This window comes from Carcharodon carcharias, chromosome 12 (assembly GCF_017639515.1).
Source record: "Carcharodon carcharias isolate sCarCar2 chromosome 12, sCarCar2.pri, whole genome shotgun sequence".
Taxonomy (NCBI): domain Eukaryota; kingdom Metazoa; phylum Chordata; class Chondrichthyes; order Lamniformes; family Lamnidae; genus Carcharodon; species Carcharodon carcharias.
This window is the reverse complement of record NC_054478.1, coordinates 122,612,771-122,632,382: the sequence shown is the minus strand read 5'-3', so window position 1 is coordinate 122,632,382 and position 19,612 is coordinate 122,612,771. Positions and strand designations below refer to the sequence as shown.

At 41.9% G+C, this 19,612-nt stretch overlaps 1 protein-coding gene across 1 annotated transcript in view; it reads right to left on the bottom strand.

Annotated features, from left to right (window-relative positions):
* Positions 1–19,612, bottom strand: part of senp2 (SUMO specific peptidase 2) — a 76,709-nt gene that overhangs the window by 3,897 nt on the left and 53,200 nt on the right. Inside the window, exons 13-15 of the mRNA XM_041201086.1 lie at positions 15,509–15,712; positions 10,629–10,708; positions 2,751–2,835 (exon numbers count right to left, since the gene is read on the bottom strand). Coding sequence (XP_041057020.1) covers positions 2,751–2,835; positions 10,629–10,708; positions 15,509–15,712 — 369 coding nt within the window. The remainder of the gene's footprint in view (positions 1–2,750; positions 2,836–10,628; positions 10,709–15,508; positions 15,713–19,612) is intronic.

The window sequence follows — 19,612 nt, the reverse complement described above, 5'->3', positions numbered from 1 at the left end:
TTACTGCAGATAAACTGTTCCATTGGTTTTAACTGCAGTGCACTCAGGAATACCCTGCACTCCTGTGACTGATTTAGGTGAGACAGTGGAGGTGAAGTAATATCACTGGACTAGTAATCCAGATAACCAGGTTAATGCTTTGGGGACAAGGGTTTGAATTTCACCATGGCAGCTGGTGGAATTAAAATTAAATTAATAAATATATTCCATGAATAAAAATCAGGAATTGAAAGCTATTCTGAGTAATGGTGACCATGAAACTATCAATTGTTGTAAAAACCCATCTGGTTTACTAATGTCCTTTACGGAAGGAACTACCGTCTTTACCTGGTCAGGCCTACATGTTATTCAGCAGAAATGTGATTTATTCTTAAATGCTATCTGAAATGGCCTAGCAAGCCAGTCAGGTGTACTAAACCAGTGCAGAGTTCAAGCAACAGCTGTTCAGAAAGGTGCCTGACCACCACCTTCTCAAGCACATTTAGGAATGGGCTTTGAGGCTATGCCCACATCCCATGAAAGAATAAAAAAACTGCAACCTCAGGATGGAACAAAAAAATGATGCATAAAACGGGATCCATTTAATCTCAATCACTCTAAATGTGGTTGTGGATTATTCCTAAATAATAATATATGGAAACCATGATGGTTCTTCAGGCAGCAGGTAGCCCCCTGCATGGATTTATGAAAGGGAAATCATGCTTGACAAATCTACTGGAATTTTTAGAGGATGTAACTAGTAGAATTGATGAGGGGGAGCCAGTGGATGTGGTTTATTTGGACTTTCAGAAGGCTTTCGACAAAGTCCCACAAAAGAGATTGGCATGTAAAATTAAAGTGCATGGGATTGGGGGTAGTGTATTGAGATGGATAGAAAACTGGTTGGCAGACAGGAAACAAAGAGTAGGAATAAACGGGTCTTTTTCCGAATGGCAGGCAGTGACTAGTGGGGTACCGCAGAGATCGGTGCTGGGACCCCAGTTATTCACAATATATACTAATGATTTAGATGAGGAATTAAATGTAATATCTCCAAATTTGCAGATGACACAAAGCTGGGTGGGAGGATGAGCTGTGAGGAGGATGCAGAGATGCTTCAGTGTGATTTGGACAAGCTAAGGTGAGTGGGCAAATGCATGGCAGATGCAGTATAATGTGGATAAATGTGAGGTTACCCATTTTGATAGCAAAAACAGGAAGGCAGATTATTATCTGAATGGCTATAAATTGAGAGAGGGGAATGTGCAACAACCTGGGTGTCCTTGTACACCAGTCACTGAAGGTAAGCATGCAGGTGCAGCAGGTGGTAAAGAAGGCAAATGGTATGTTGGCCTTCAAAGTGAGAGGATTTGAGTACAGGAGCAGGGATGTCTTGCTGCAGTTGTACAGGGCCTTGGTGAGACTACACCTGGAATATTGTGTGCAGTTTTGGTCTCCTTATCTGAGGAAGGATGTACTTGCTATAGAGGGGGTGCAGCGAAGTGACTGATTCCTGGGATAGCGGGACTAACATATGAGGAGAGCTTGAGTCAATTAGGAATATTTCGATGTTGGAGAGGGTGCAGACCAAGATGCTGCCTGGTCTGGAGGTTATTAGCTATGAGGAGAGGTTGGAGAAACTCGGATTGTTTTCAATAGAGCGACGGAGATTGAGGGGCGACTCGATAGAAGTTTACAAAATTATGAGTGGCATGGACAGAGTAGATAGTCAGAAGCTTTTTCCCAGGGTGGAAGAGTCAATTACTCGGGGACATAGATTTAAGGTGAGAGGAGAAAACTATAGAGGAAATGTACGCAGAGGGTAGTGAGTGTCTGGAATTCGCTGCCAGAGGAGGTGGTGGGAGCAGGTACAATAGTGGTGCTTAAGAGGCAGCTTGACAAATACATGATTAGGATAGGAATAGAGGGATACGGACCCTGGAAGAGCAAAATGTTTTAGTTGACGGGCAATATTATTGGCGCATGCTTGGAGAGCCGAAGGGCCTGTTCCTTTGCTGTACTTTTCTTTGTTCTTTGTTCTATATTTGCTGGAGTTCAGAAGAATGAGGGGGGATCTCATAGAAACCTATAAAATTCTAATAGGACTAGACAGAGTCGATACAGGAAAGATGTTCCCGATGGTGGGGGAGTCCAGAACCAGGGGTCACAGTCTGAGGATATGGGGTAGACCATTTAGGACTGAGATGAGGAGAAATTTCTTCACCCAGTGGGTGGTGAGCCTGTGGAATTCACTACCACAGAAAGTACTTGAGACCAAAACATTGTATGTTTTCAAGAAGGAGTTAGATATAGCTCTTGGGGCGAAAGGGATCAAAGGGTATGGGGAGAAAGCGGGAGCAGGCTATTGAGTTGGATGATCAGCCATGATCAAAATGAATGGTGGAACAGGCTTAAAGGGCCGAATGGCCAACTCCTGCTCCTAGTTTCTAAGTTAAGGTGGCCTTTCCTTATCTGTCAGGACACAGAGCGAGTCTCAGCAATCTTTGCACCGACAGGGAGCATCCAATTTTGTCCTAAACAAGTGTGCAGAAAAGTTACTGGATACTAATCAGAGCCATAAACCAGTGTTAATTTTCCTCCTACCTTGCCAGAGGAAGTGAGGCCGAATGTGATGCTCTTCCAGCTGTGGTGGCTGAGAATCAAACCTGGGATTTGGTACCTCTGTAAAGTTCAGTTTAACATTACCAAAACCAAGTGAATATTCAGGCAGTCTGGAGTGAAATATAACAATGTAAAATGCTTGTAATTACATGAGATCTCATGCTGCGGAGAATCCACTCAGAGGAATCCAAATGCCAGCCTTTCTTGTTCTTGCTTTCTTCTTGCAGATATCGTCTAAAACCAAATATGACAAGAAAGTTAAAAGCTACAAATTCTTAAATGTTGTTCTGCCAGCGCTATGCATAAAAACACCATCACCTTGGAATCAGCTGACTGCATCTGGCTCTCAATATTGTGGCATAATACTGATTATGTTTAAACTGATGGAGTGATCAAAGGTGAAGAAGCAGCAGCCTCTAAGCCTATTCCTATTTCAGCTGTGCAGTACAAAGCTAAGATGTATTTCTGCCCTCTCTGAAACCACTTCTCTACTCTTGCTTTTTCTGTCAATTTTCTTCCTAAGGCTCTGACTCTTGCTTAGACACCAGTCACCAGGATCTTTTCCAGTGGTCATTCTGTGTGTGTGAGCTGAGACCATGAGGCCATTTGACTGAAGCATATCATCAACAAGCCCGATGAATTACTCACACACGTATATTTTCTAGCAGGGATTAGTCAATAGTGGTGAGGAACTAAAACTCTGACCGACTCAACATCCTACAGCCCAAAGTGTACTGAAGATTACTGTTAACTCTAGCTAACTCATTACAGGTTGGGTGTTGAACCTGGGACCATCTTGGTCTGCGTCATTCAATAACATGTTATTAAGTTTCTGCAATACTTCTTCTATACTGATATTAATTCCTCAAGTCCCTCATTCTTATTAGCCCTATATCACCCTCTATTTCTGGTATGTAATGTGTGTCTTCTACTGTAAAGAGAGACATAAAATATTTGTTCAATATCTCTGCCATTTCCTCGCTCCCCAGGATAATTTCCCTGCTTCGAAGGAACCAATTTTTTTAGCCTCTGCTTTTCATACGGACCTGAATGTCACGCTCTCCCACTGGCGGGTTTTTAGGTGGATCATATTGTCATGGGGGGTTAGGGCTGCTCTGGTTTTCCTTTACCAAAATGGTGTCCAGCATAAATTGTGGCAGGAGTATGTGCATAGGCATCAGGCACCAAACAACATCTGTAGCATCCAAACAATGGGCTCTACCAATCTCAGTTCCACGTCCAGTATTCCTCAATTCTCCTGTGGTGTTGTGGTAAATTGCTGTGCATAGATGAAATAGTTTCTTCCCTCATGGGAAGAAGATGGTTTAGTTAGAAATGATTCCCACAGGCTCCAGTAACAGTACTGGCAGAACCCTGAGAAAAAGCACCTGCTTTGTACTTATGGGTTTGAGAGAGCTAAAAACAATCTGCAATGTAAATTTTTTAAAAAACAAGAAAAAGAGAGGAACTTCAGGAAGATGCCTGAGCTTAAGTCCCAGGACCAGAGGGAAGATAAGTTTAGGGGGTCCCAGGGTGGGGAGGATTGGGAAGGGGCAAGGGGAGGTCCAGCAGCCATCGAATCTTTAGTGGAGGGCGTCACCCGAAGTTAGATGGAGGGCTTCCCCAACCCGCACGCGATCTAAGCCCGTTCATTTTCAAGCTTCCTACTCGCATGGTAAATCCTCCTGCCAGCCTAAAAGTTAAGCCTGGGTGGGAAAGGACCCTTAAGTGGCCAATAAGGGCCTCAGTTGGGGTGGATGGGAACCCAGAGGGAATCCATTGCTTCAATTTCATGCTCCCTCCCACCTAAAAACCCGCCAGTGGGAGAGCATGAAATTCAGGCCCATATGAAAAGCAGAAGCTAAAAAAAATCAGTTCCTTAGAAAGCAGAGAAATTATTATGGGGAGTGAGGAAATGGCAAAGATAGTGAACAAATATTTTCTGTCTCTCTTTAAAGTAGAAGACACAAATTACATACCAGAAATAGATGTTGTGGGGCTAATAAGAATGAGGGACTTAAGGAATTAATATCAACATAGAAAAAGTATTTCAGAAACTTAAGAGGCTAAAAGCCTACAAATCCCCTGGATCTGATGGCCTACATCTTAAAGTTCTAAAAGGAGGCAGCTACAGAGATGGTGGATACACTGGTTATGACCTTCCACAAATTTCTAGGTTCTAGAATGGTCTCAGCGGATTGGAAGTTAACAAATGCAGAACGGTTATTCAAGAAAAGAGGGAGAGAGAAAACCAAGAACTACAGACTTGTTAGCCTGACATCAGTCATCAGGAAAAAGCTGAAATCAATTATTAAGGAAGTTTTAGCAATGTACTTAGAAAATAATAATATGATCAGACAAAGTCAACATGGTTTTATAAAAGGGAAATTGTATTTGACAGATTCATTAGTGTTTTTTGTGGATGGAACTAGTGGACCTTTGGGTATTAGTAGATGTAGTATACTGGATTTGCAAAGGTGCCATGCAAAAGGTTAATATGCAAGATAGGGGCTCATGGAGTTGGGGATAATATATCAGCATGGACAGAGGAGTAGTTAATAGGGAGTGAAAAATAAGAATAAATGGGTAATTTTCAAGATGGTAGTCTGTAACTAGTGGAGTGCCGCAAGGATCAGGTCTCAGTCATTACAATCTAATGACTTAGATGAATAGACTAAGTGTAATGTATCCAAATTTGCTGATGATACAAAGCTAGGCGGGAATGTGAGCTGGAAGGAAAACCTAAAAAGGCTAAAAAGAGATATGTCAAATTAAGTCAGTGGGCAACAAGGTGGCAGATGGAGTATAATGTGGTGTCGTGTGAGGTTATTCACTTTGGTCGCAAGAACAGAAAAGCAGAATATTTTTAAAAGGTGTGAAACTTATAAATGTTGATGCTCAGGGAGACTTTGGTGTACTTGTACAAGGTACACAGAAAGTTAGCAAGCAGGCACAGCAAGCAATTAGGAAGGCAATGGCATGTTGACCTTTAATTGCAAAAGGATTGGAGTAAAGAATAAAGAAATCTGTACAGTTGTATAGTGCTTTGGTGAGTACTGTGTGCAGTTTTAATCTCCATATTTAAGGAAGGATATACTTGCATTGGAGGTGGTACAGTGTTAGTTCACTAAATTGATTCCTGGGATAAGAAGGTTGTCCTATAATGAGAAGCTGAATAAACTGGGCCTATTCTTTCTGGAATTTAGAAGAATGAAAGGCAATCTCATTGTAAAATAAAAGTTTGGCATGGTTGACACTGAGAGGTGGCTTCCCCTGGCTGGGGAATCTAGAACACAGGGGCACAGTCTCACAATAAGAGGCAAATCATTTAGAACTGAATCACAGAATCACACAGTGCAGAAGAGGCTCTTTCCACTTAGATTAGGAGAGATAAACACAAGAGGACATGGCTTTAGGGTGAAAGGGGAAAGGTTTAGGGGGAACATTAGGGGGAACTTCTTCACTCAGAGAGTGGTGAGAGTGTGGAACGAGATACCATCTGACGTGGTAAATGCGGGCTTAGTCTTAAGTTTTAAGAATAAATTGGATAGATACATGGATGGGAGAGGTCTGGAGGGTTATGGACTAGGTGCAGGTCAATGGGACTAGCGGAATAATATTTCGGCACAGACTAGAAGGGCCAAATGGCCTGTTTTCTGTGCTGTAGTGTTCCATGGTTCTAAGAGGCCCTTCGGCCCATCGAGTTTGCACTGACACGTGAGAAACACCCAATCTACTTGACCTGACTTGAGGAGAGACTTCTTAACTCAGAGAATTATCACTCTTTGGAATTCTCTACTGCAGAGGGTTGTGGATGTTCCATCATGAGCATATTTAAGACTGAGATAGACAGATTTTTGGTATCTCAGGGAATCATGGGGAATGGTCAGTTGAAGCCAAAGTTCAGCCATGATTGTACTGAATGGTGGAGCGGACTTGTGGGGCACATGGTCTACTCCTGCTCCTATTTTTATGCTCTCGTGTTCTTATATTCCTACCCGATTCCTCAAACAGTACTTCCAAGATTTGCGATTTTGCCACCTGATCCCCTACAGCACTTCCAATCCCATCCAACTGTTCTCCTGAGGCCTGTGATATTCCTACCAATATCCCGCCAAACCCAATCATGGTCTCTGAGGTCAGATCCCACAATCCAACCCAACTATATACCTTGAAATTAGAGCAATAACCTTTGCAGGCTCCTACTGCAGTTCCATCTACATTCTGATGAGGTCTAATGCCCAAAATCCAGGGCTATTTGGACTTCACCCTGTGGACGCAGGCTGTTAACAATGTGCGCATAAGGCTTGCAAAAATAAGCCAGCCCTGAATTTTTTGGTCACTGTTTCTAACTTGCATCAATGACATGGAACAATTAATGGTCAAATATGCAGATGATATCAAAGTTGGAGCAGTTTTAGATTCGGAGGATAAATAATAACAGGAGTTGAATGAAATAGGAAGCAAAAATGGACAATAAACATAGTCTATGAATGGTGAATGAATGAAATAAAAAGAGCAAAGGTAAATAATGAAAGAAAACTAATGCAAAATGTAAAAACTGATAGCAAAAGCTTCTACAAGTATATCAAAGGAAAGGGAGTAGCTAAAGTGAATGTTGGTCCCTTGGAGGATGAGACTGGGGAGTTAATAGTGGGGAACGCAGAAATGGTACAGATGCTTAATCAATATTTTGCCTCAGTTTTCACGGTGGATGATACTAGTACCACCCCAATAGTAACAGGTAACGCAGAGGGTATAGAGGAGGAGAAAATTAGAACAATCACCATTGAGAAGGTACTGAGCAAACTATTGGGATTAAAGGGTCTGATGGCCTACATCCCAGGGTCTAAAAGGAAGTGGCAGCAGAGACAGTGGATGCATCAGCTATAATATTCCAAAATTCCCTGGATTCTGGAAAGGTTCCATTGGATTGGAAAAATGCTAATATAACACCCTTCTTCAAAAAGAGGGGGAGGCAGAAAGTAGAAACTATAGACCAGTTAGTTTAACATCTGTAATTGGAAAATTGTTGGAATCCTTTATTGAGGAAGTAACAGTGGGGCATTTAGAAAGTCAAAATGCAATCCATCAGAGTCAGCAGGGTTTTATGAAGAGTAAATCGTGTCTGACGAATTTGCTAGAGTTCTTTGAAGATGTGACAAGCAAACTGGATAATGGGAATCCTGTAGATGTAGTTATCTGGACTTCCAGAAGGCCTTTGATAAGGTGCCGCACAAAAGATTAATACACAAGATAAGATCACACAGATTTAGGCGTAACATATTAGCTTGGAAAGAGGATTTGCTAACCAACAGAAAGCAGAGAGTCGGGATAAATGGGTCTTTTTCTGGATGGCAAGCTGTAATTAGTTGGGTGCCACAGGGTTTGGTCCTTGGACCCTAACTATTTACAAGCTATATTAATGACTTGGATTCAGGGATAGAAGGTACTTTAGCTAAATTTGCAGATGACACCAAAGTAGGTGGGAAAGTAAGTTGCAATGAAGAAATAAGAAATTTACAAATGGATATGGACAGGTTAGGCGAATGGGCCAAGATTTGGCAGCTGGAGTTTAATGTGAATAAGTGTTAGGTTATCTATTTTGGTCAAAAGAATAAAAAGGCGACTTATTATTTAAATGGAGAGAAACTTCAGAATGCTTCACTGCGGAGGGATCTGGGTGTCCTTGTGCATGAATCGCTGAAAGCTAGTATGCAGGTACAGCAGGTAATAAGGAAGGCAAATGAAATTTTGGCATTTATTGCTAAAGGAAGAGAGTATAAAAATAGGGAAGTGTTGTTGCAACTGTACAAAGCATTGGAGAGACCGCACTTGGGAGTACTGTGCACAATTTTGGTCCCCTTACTTGAAGAAGGATGTAGTTGTATTGGAGGCGGTTCAGAGGAGATTCATGAGATTGATTCCAGAGATGCGGGGCTTGTCTTATGAGGAGAGTTTGAGCAGTTTAGGCCTATACTCGCTAGAGTTTAAAAGGATGAGAGGAGATCTAATTGAGGTATATAAGATATACTTATATAAGGTATATAAGATATAAGCTAAAGGGGATAGACAAAGTAGAAGTGAAGTGGATGTTTCTTCTTGTGGGGCATTCTAGAATGAGAGGCCATAGTTTTAGGCTAAGGAGTGGCAGATGTAAATCAGAGATGAGGAGGAATTACTTTTCTCAAAGGATCGTGAATCTGTGGAATTCACTACCTCAAAGTGCAGTGAATGCCGGGATGCTGAATAAACTTAAGGAGGAGATAGACAGATTTTTAATTAGTAACGGGTTGAAAGGTTAAGGGGAGAGGGCAGGAAATTGGATTTGAGGCCGAAATGAGATCAAGCCATGATTGTATTGAATGGCGGGGCTGAATTGCCTACTCCTGCTCCGACTTCTTATGTTCTTATGGTGTTGTTATAACCATGGAAGGAGTTCAGAGAACAGGCAGTTTTAGTAGCAGTAGCTAACACAGTAAATGGAATGCTGAATTTATAGCTAAATCACATGAGTTCAAGTCATGCTGAAATTACATTATACTCTAGTACAACCACATTCAAGCATTGAAGAGCCACTGGATTGAACCCTAGTGTTAGAGTTTCAATTTACGAATAAAGACTGAAGAAACTTGGGTCATTCAGTTTTGAAAGAAAGTAACCTTACAGAAGTACACAAGGTAAAAAATTAAGTAGAAATTAAATTAAAGGAGGTCAAGAGTCTCCAGTTCCAAGATAAAGGGCAAATTTAAAATTGGTATCAGGAAGTTCTTCTCCACACAAAGTAAAACTACGTGGAATGCACAACTGAGTAAAGCTTAAGAGAAAAAAAATCCTTGAATTATTTAAGAGCCAAAAAAAATTGCAATAGAAGGAGGGGTTTTATAGATAGAATGAATGGCCTTCCCCATCCATAATTATAATGTGAACCCAATTCAACAGTGTTATTGCTTTGAAGATTGCTGCTGTGAATTGGTGTGACATTATTGAGTCCACGAGAACCCAGTTCCCTTTTGAGTTCTTCAGCTATTTCAGCCCCCTGTTTATTGCCCATTTTTCTTATATTATTTAATTTTATAAATTTAATATAAATATTATGATCGTCACTGGCTAGGCCAGCATTTGTTGCCCATCCCCAACTGCCCTCAAGAAGGTGGTTGTGTGAGCTGCTATCTTGAACAGCAGAAGTCCACGTGGTGTAGGTATACCCGCAGTGCTGTTAGGAAGGGAGATCCAGGATTTTGACGCAACAACAGTGAAGGAAAGGATATATAGCTCCAAGTCAGGATGGTGACTGGCTTGGAGGGAAACCTGCATTGTGTTCTCATGCGTCTGCTGCCCTTGTCCTTCTAGGTGGCAGAGGTCACGGGTTTGGAGGGTACTGTCGATAGAACCTTGGTGAGTTGCTGCCACTGTGTGCCAGTGGTGGAGGGAATGAATGTTTAAGGTGGTGGATGGGGTGCCAATCAAGTGGGCTGCTTTGTCCTGGATAGTGTCAAGCTTCGAGTGTTTTTGGAGCTGCACTCATCCAGGCAAGTGATGGGTATTCCATCACATTCCTGACTTGTGCCTTGTAGATGATGGACAGGCTTTGGGGAGTCAGGAAGTGAGATACTCGCCGCAAAATTCCCAGCCTCTTCTGACCTGCTCTTGTAGCCATAGTATTTATAAGGCTGGTCCAGTTCAGTTTCTGATGAATGGTAACCCCCAGGATGTTGATAGTGGGGGGTTCAGCCATGGTAATGCCATTGAATGTCAAGGAGACTCTCTTGTTGGAGGCGATTATTACTTGGCACTTGTGTGGCATAAGTGTTACTTACCACCTGTCAGCCCAAACCTGAATGTTGTCCAGGTCTTGCTGCATACGAACAGACTGGTTCAGCATCTGAGGGGTTAGGAATGGTACAAACACTGTGCAATCAACTGTAATCCACCGGGTGCTTTCAACTGAGTTATCTTGAACCCGAGAGCCGATTTCACTAATGGAAGCAAAACACTATGACATTCCCTTACAGCAAGATACTTACAGCAGCGTCCGGCACACATCATCATTCCACTGACCCATGGAATCAAGATGAAGGATCACCTTTTTTCTTAAATCTGCAACCTGTTTAATAATAAATATTTATCTTTTAAGTATTATTGTTCACCTTAAATTGAATTATACAAAGGATTTGCTTTGCTTCACTTTTTCTTTCATAGAGTTCAGAGTTCAGAAACTTTCCAATCCCAATTTTCTGCCTACTTCTCTTGGGGAGGGGGTAAGATCTAAAGATTCTCATACTTTGATCTCCTTATTCTGGCCTAGAATCAAATCCACTGGTTAAAAGCCGCTAATAATACATGCCATTTGGCAGTTGCAGCCAAGTGCAACAAAAGTTGTATTAAGTCAGAGGGTATTAACAAAAATCTCACTAGTCTCACCTCATGGCTCAACAGCTAATTGAAACATCCAGGACAGTACTGAGTCAGACAGTATCAGAAGATCAAAGGTTTAATTCTGCTGAGGCTAAACAAGCTGATCTCTGGCAGGTAGAGACAATAGGGCAGCTGCAAATGACCTCTATGTCTATGGACTTGGGAGGGCAAGGGGATGTGGCAGGTCAGGCGATCCAGTGATCTGGAAAAGGATGTGTGTGCAAGGAAGAGAGAGAGGGAAAGCAATTAAAGAAAGAAAGAAAGCAGTTCAGGATTGGCTTGGATGTGATGGCCCATTGGTAGAACAGTCAATTGACAGGCACAATCTAGCTGACATTGAGAATAGCTCAGTGGTGAGGTACTTGAGGGCTCCAATGGAACTATAAACTGACATAAAGGGAGCATTTCAAGGGACTACAGAAGGAAAATCAAAAAGAAAAATCAGCTGACACAAAACAGTGCAAATGTACAGATAACCTAAGCTGGTACTACTATAATTCTGGTGTACTACCGTGCAGCATGCTAGAAAATATTCAGTTCAATTACATCAGTGGTTCTTAAACTTTCCTGAGTGAAGGACCCCTTTTCAAATGGATTAATAATAAGAGCCCCACCTAAATTACATTATACACCACTCAGAATATGAAAGTGCTGCATGTGAAGAATGCTTTAATAATGTTTTTAAGAAAATGGGTATTTCCCCACAGACAGAGTTGTCTCTCCTTGGCAGGAGAACAGACAGAGCAGGAGCCCAAGAGAACAGAGCATGGAGAGTGCACTAGGGAGCAGGGCAAGAGCAGGAGCACTTAGGAAACACAATACAGAGTGCAGATGCATGCGGGATACCAAGCACAGATGCATGCGGCGTGCAAAGCCTGGGTGTGTGGGGGGGGTGCGGCAGGCAGAAGTGGAAGAATTTGACAACCTTTCATTGGTATCCGAGTTCTTGCACTTGCTAATTGTCTGCTAGCCACAATGCAGCCCCACAAGATCTCAGCTTGCTCAGTAGAGCCATTGGCAGGTCATTTGTGGCACGGCAACTCAATAACAAATCTTATCACTTTGGATACATTCTTCAATTGTGAACTTGCTGTTCAGCAAAGGAAGAGATTAGCGCTCGAAATTGAGCATTTTTCATTTCAAATACTCAATGACAGTATCAAACACTCCCAGGCAAGTATAGCACTGATCAGATAAAGAGTCAAGCTCCCTCTGCACTATCCCAGCAAAATTCCCTGAGCATGTACAGCGCTGGTTAGACTGAGTAAATCTCTGACGACGCGTCTGCCCCAATAATGTGTCTTATTGACATGTTTCTTGAGAAATCAAAAGAAATGTTTTTGATTTCCCACATCAGCCATTTTATTGTCAATGCACGCAAAATTAAAAACAGTTCTGCACTCAAATCCACTGGGACAAGACCACTCAAACCTATTTCCCATTGGTCCTTTATAGTCAGCAGAGAAGCCTTCTTTCCATCCACCTGAAAGTAACATTCAGTTATCTAGTCAACAACAATATCCAGTTACCCTTTCTTTTAATGGCTGAAAACTTTGAAACCTGAAAATAAGGGACTCCATTCATTCAAGTTGTTAGAACATGGGATGCTTTATCACATTGAAGCAGAGACCATTATATCTTTGCATAAAGCCTAAGTATTTGAAGCAAAACAATATGGAGGACTAGAGGGAGAGTCAAGACAGCGATATCGGTTTTAGATTGCTCTAGCAAATACATGGTATTTTACTTCGTATTTACATTTGACTCAACGGGTCCATGCAAATCTTTATGCTCCACACAAGCAACCTCCCACCTTTCTTCATCTACCCTCATCAGCATGACTTCTGTTCCTTTCTCTCTCCTGTACTTACCTAGCTTCTCCTTAAATGGATTTGTGTTATTGGCTTCAACTTGTAGCAACGAATTCCACTTTCTAACCATTCTCTGGATAAAACCAGTCTGTTTGCAACCTTGGGGGTCACATTTGTTCGAGCTGAATTTCCGACTTCATACATGTACCATTTCTGAGACCACCTATTTCCATCTCAATAACATCGTTCCACTTCACCCGTATCAGCTCATCTGCTCCTCTAACCCTCATTCATGTCTTCGTTACCTCTAGACCCAACTATTCCAAAGCACTCCTGGCTGGTCTCCCAGATTCTACCCTCCAAAACTCTGCTGCTTGTATCTTAACTCACAGCAAGCCCCATTCCTCTATCATCCCGTGTTCGCTGATATACTTTGGCTCCTGGTCAAGCAACATCTTGAGTTTAAACTTCTCATCCTTGTTTTCAAATCCCTCCATGGCCTTGCTCCTCCCTAACTCTGTAATATCCTACAACTCCAAAACCCTCCAGGAAAACTGTGTTGCTCTAATTTGTCTCGTGCATTCCCAATCATAAATGCTGCACAACTGGTGGTCATGCCTTCAGTTACCTAGGCCCCAAGCACTGGAATTCCATCCCTACATCTCTCTTTCCTCCTTTAAGAGGTTTCTTAAAACCTACCTCTTTGACCAAGCTTTTGAGCATCTCACCTAATATCTTCTTATGTGGCAAAGCCATACTTTGTTTGATAATGCTCCTGTGAAATGCCTTGGGACATTTCATTACATTAAAGGTGATATAAAAGTTGTTGTTGTAAAGAACTTTCTCCTGAATTCGCTGTTGGATTTATTCGTGCCTATCTTATATTTATGGCCCCAAGTTCTGGTTTTGAAAGTGGAGATACCTTATTTATGTCTACCCTTTCAAACCCTTTCATAATCTTAAATATTCCTAACAGGTTACCCATCAGTCTCCTTTTTTTCTGGAGAAAAAGGCCCTAGCCTGTTCTCCCGATAGATTATCAGTTCTCGTGTTGTTCTAGAAAACATTTTTTGCACCTTCTCTAGTGCTTCCATATCCTTTCTATAATATGGAGACAATAGTATTGCAGAACTTCAAGTATGATCTAACCAAGGTTCTATGTAACATTAAGATAACATCTTTGCTTTTCAACTTCATCCTACTAGAAATTAACCCCAGTTTTCTTTTTTGGCTTTCTAAAAAAGCTCTTATTAACCTGTGCTGTGACTTTGTGATTTGCATATATGTACCCTCAGATCCCTCTTTCCTCTATGCCATTTAGATACTTACTTCCAAGGAGCATGCACCCTCCTTATTCTTCGTACCAAAATGTATCACCTCCAGTATCTTTAGTGAAGTTAATTTGGCATTTACAGATCCATTCGGCAAGTTTAATGTCTTCCTGTATTTTATTGTAATCCTCCTCTGTATAACTGTAATCCCGAACTTGAGGTCACCTAAGAATTTTGAAATTTTACTTCGAATTCCCTGAGTCCAAATTGTTTTGTAAGCAGTGAACAACAGTGCTCCCAGCACTGATCTTCGTGGAACATCACTTTCCATCTTTAGCCAGTCTGAGTATTAATGTTTAACCCTGACTTACTATCCATACTTCACTATTTTTTTTATATTCCAGGAGAGTTTAATTTTTCCTTGCCTTCTCAATTATTTTTCGACTTCTTTCCTAATCCTTTTGTATTTTCTTTTCTATTTTGTATTATCCTTTCGTTTGTTGTCCATGTACTTAGTGTATGCCTTTTTCTTTAGTTTCAATTTTGCCATTATTTCTTTATTCATCCATGGTGCTATCCATTACTGGCTAGTTTGTTTTTGCTTTTTAGTGGGATGTATTTCTCCTGGATTCTCCTGATCCCAATGTCAAATGTTTCCCCTGTTGTTCTATTTCTTCATCCATTAGTAAAATTTTCCAGTTTATTTTCCCTAGCTTCATTCTCATCCCCTTAAAATCAGCCTTTCTCTAAATTTATTGCTTCTGGATTTGTCTTACCACATCGTTCTCATTCTTGATCTTCAAACTTATTAGGTTGCGATCACCATTGCCTAAATGTTTCTATACTTTTCCCTCCCTTATCTGCTCATTAATTTCCCATTGCTTGGGCCGACAGCACAATGTACATTGCTGTATAGGCAATTTAACTCATCTTTAATACTTGTTCCTTTTACTTTAATTGTCCTTTTATACTTCATGTTTTATAACTATTGTTAATTATTTAATTATTTGTTACCCTTGTTCCTTGCTCTGATTTCATATTTGAGCATAAACTAAAGGTACAACTGGATATTCAATTGAAAAGGGTTGATCCTGTCCTCACACACTAGCTCTTACTAGCAGGGACTCCTGGATAACAATCCGTGGTCATCAGATCAGACTCTCTTTTCTCCTCTGAGCCTGGGGCTGAAGAGGCCAACTCTGGCACTTCAATTGCTGCCCTGAACGAGATTAGCAAACACTGCATAAATGAAGGATTGAATGACAGCCTAGCACCACATTTCATCCTTCACCCACCAAACCATGTCCCAGTGTCTCTTGTGTAAATGAGCAGACAACAAAATGTTAACTAGTGGAATCCAGAATAGGCGCACAGTAAACACGAGATCCAGAGGAAATGCTTGCTTACCGTCAAACACCAATGCACTCCTAAATGTACCGGTACCAGTATGAGGTCCTTTTCAAATAAATTAACTCCTTTAGTCCATTGCTTTACTGTCTGGTAACCTCCAGTATGCAATTTCAGCCAGAAGAAAGTATTGAATGCGTAAACTCTGGGCAAACAGGCCTCTTTATTTCTTTCCATAATTAAGCACATGTAGAAGTTAATCACCTGCAAAATATCATCAGAAAACTGTTAGAAGGTGTAGCTCTTTCCAATGGGTACACCATTTATAGATTAAAAAAAAACAAGATTACAAGACTCCACATCATTTGTTTCTCTCCATTTCTCCCCTTACTTTTCTTCGACTGAAATTGGTGGCTCTGGTCAAGTTAGAACAAGACAACTACCACACAAAATGCATCCTTCTAGCCATGTGTAATAGTTACTCCTCTGGTCTTGGCGCTGACAGAACAGGAGGCCTACAAAGAGCTTCAGCCATCTGTATGAATGTAACAATAGCCATGATCAAGATCAGCTGTGATGTTCTCATGGTTGAGAAACCTGCTGAAAATCCACTGCCTCTGCTGATACATTAAAAATGGTAAAGGACCACAGAATACACATACCCCTGGAGCTATACTGCAGCAGTTGCCAAAACCTACAAGAGGGATGGGCACAGGAATATACTCATCAGGTGAAATTTACGTGTAAAGTAATTCATTTTGGTAGAAAGAACTTGGAGAGACAACATAAACTAAAGGGTACAATTCTAAAGGGGGTGCAGGAACACAGGGACGTCGGGGTATATGTGCACAAATCATTGAAGGTGGCATGACAGGTTGAGAGTGTACGAGATCCTAGGCTTTATAAATGTGGCTAGAGTACAAAAGCAAAGAAGTTATGATAAACCTGTACAAAATAGGTTTGGCCTCAACTGGAGTATTGCATCCAATCTTGAACACCAGACTTTAGGAAAAATGTGAAGGCATTAGAAAGGTTGCAGAAAATATTCACGAAAATAGTTCTGGGGATGAGGAGCTTCAGTAATGTAGATAGTTGGAGAAACTGGGACTGTTCTCCTTGGAGAAGATTTGGCAGAGTTATTCAAAATCATGAGGGGTCTGGGCAGTGTAGACAGGGAGAAGCTGTTCCTATTTGTAGAAAGATCCAGGACCAGAGGCACAGATTTAAGATAATTGGCAAAAGAAGCAATGGCGACATGAGGTAAAACTTTTTGTACACAGTGCATCGTTAGGATCTGGAATGCACTGCCTGAGAGTGTGGTGGAGGCAGATTCAATCATGGCATCCAGAAAGGAACTGGATCATTATCTGAAAAGAATAAAAATTGCAGGGGCAAGGGGAAAATGCGGGGCCGTGATACTAGGTGAATTGCTCTTGCAGGGGGCCAGCATGTACATGATGGGCCAAATGGCCTACTTCTGTATTGTAACCATTATATGATTCTATCTGTACGATAGCATAAAAAATACATTTAAGGGTGTACTTCACTCAGGAATAGTCTAGGACAATGCTAGTATGCTAGTATTCTTACCCAGGAGCATGCAATTAAATGGCAAGGATCACAGATGTGGCACATGGGAGCATTCACTGTGACATGGACCGTAGTTGAACTGAATTTACTGTTATCATGGCGCAAATTTATTCGGAGGTGTAATTGAATTTCTTTTGAAGTACACTGGTTTCCCTCCCATTCTTCCAGCACTTTGTTGTCCTTGGCTAGGATTTTCAACGTTAAAAGAAGCAAATGCAGCACAGCCCCTAAGGTCACTGCTGCTTGTAGGCTTGCAACGTATTCCATTGGATGCATTTAATACAATTTTTGAGTTAACAAGGCAGGCCTCAACACTGTAATGCACAGAGAATTTTTTAGCAAGTCACTACCATTTTAGGAAATAAAATGAACTTTCAAACAAGCACCAAGATGTTGCGTGGCTGATGATGAGAAGGGCCCTTGCAATCAAATCCTTCTTGCATGTCTGGATCTCACCGCCTCCACAGGCCGTTGGGGAAGAGACTGACCACTTCCTCTTGGAATGTGTCTTTGCAAAGCAGGTTCAGAAAGAGGTGTAGTGGTTTTTGTCAAGGTTCATCCAGGGCAGCTGTTACACAAGGCTCCGTGCTCTACGGGCTTTTCCCGGGGATACACACAGAGAAAAGCATGAACTACTGCTGAAGGACCTTCAACTCGATGAACCCTTTGGTCTGTCCAAAACCTGTTGGTCTTTCCGTGCAAAGAGCTGTCCATCACTGAGTGTTACAGACTTGCACATTCCAAGATAAAAGCAAAATACTGTGGATGCTGGAAATCTGAAACAAAAACAGAAAATGCTGGAAAAACTCAGCGAGTCTGGCAGCATCTGTGTAGAGGGAAACATAGTTAATGTTTCGAGTCCGTATGACCCTTCTTCAGAGCATCGAGTCATACGGACTTGAAACATTAACTCTGTTTCTCTCCGCACAGATGCTGCCAGACTCGGTGAGTTTTTCCAGCATTATCTGCTTTGTAGCACATTTCAAGGTCCAGGACTATGTGCTGAAAGATGTGCTAAAGTTTAGGGCTGCCAATGCAAAGGCTCAGTGGGGAAAGACCACTGTCTAAGGCCCTCTTGAAACCGTACAAAATCCCTCACGTTGTATCCACCAGAGAATGAGAAACAGAAAATGCTGGAAAAATTCAGCAGGTCTAATAGCATCAGTGGAGAGAAAAACAGAGTTAATGTTTCGATTCTGTATGACTCTTCTTCAAAGCCAGAGAATGTTTGACATGAAATGTTATTGTTATTGTAACAAATCCTGCAACGCCAAGTCTACTGAGGCATCTCATGTACTGCATTGAAAGAAACTGAGATAAAAGCAAAGAACTGCGGATGCTGGAAATCCAAAATAAAAACAGAAACAGAAATACCTGGAAAAACTCAGCAGGTCTGGCAGCATCGGCGGAGAAGAGCACAGTTGACGTTTCAAGTCCTCACGACCCTTCAACAGAACTAAGCAAAAATAGGAAAGAGATGAAATATAAGCTAGTGGGGGGGGGGGTTGTTGGGACAAGCAGCCAGTAATAGGTGGAGATAACCAAAAGATGTCACAGACAAAAGGACAAAGAGGTGTTGAAGGTGGTGATATTATCTAAAGGAATGTGCTAATTAAGGGTAGAAAGCAGGACAAGCATGGTACAGATAGCCTTAGTGGGGGTGGGGTGGGGTGAAGGAATCGAAAAAGGCTAAAAGGTATAGATAAAGCAATGGATGGAAATACATTTAAAAATAATGGAAATAGGTGAAAAAAGAATAATCTATATAATTTATTGGAAAAAACAAAAGTGCTAAGGAACGCAAGCTCCAACAACTCATTGACACCAACACCCATTCAGGACCCTCCACCCCTGCCTGTCCCTCTGTCCCCACCCTGTCTTCCATTTCCAGACCCGGCCGTGTATTCACTATACCCCCTGACTTTCCCCTCTCAGACGCTGAATGTTCAGTGCTCAGCAAAGGACTTAGTTTCATACCATTACGCCCTCATCTCAATGAATTTCGGGCTCAGCATGATGCTGAACTCCTCTTCCACCGCCATCGTCTCCGTGCTCACTTCTTTGGACAGGAGTCCTCTCCCTTTTCAACGGATCCTTTTACCCACCTCCAATATTCTCCATCCACCTGGACCCCTCCCTCTGGATTCTTACCTTTTCTTGAGCTTTTCATTGAGAACTGTTGGCGTGACATTAGTTGTCTCAATTTCTCTGCTCCTCTCACCCATTCTAACCTGTCTCTCTCTGAACTTATTGCACTCCGTTCTCTCAGGTCCAACCCTAACATTGTCATCAAACCCGCTGACAAGGATGGTGCTGTTGTTGTCTGGCGCACTGACTTCTACCTCTCGGAGGCTGAGCGTCAACTCGCAAACACTTCTTCCTACCTCTCCCTGGACCATGACCCCACCACTGAACATCAAGCCATCGTTTCCAGGAATGTCACTGACCTCATCTCCTCTGGAGACCGTCCTTCCACAGCTTCCAACCTGATAGTCGCCCAACCTCGGATGGCCCGCTTCTACCTCCTACCCAAAATCCACAAACAGGACTGTCCCGGCAGACCGATCGTGTCAG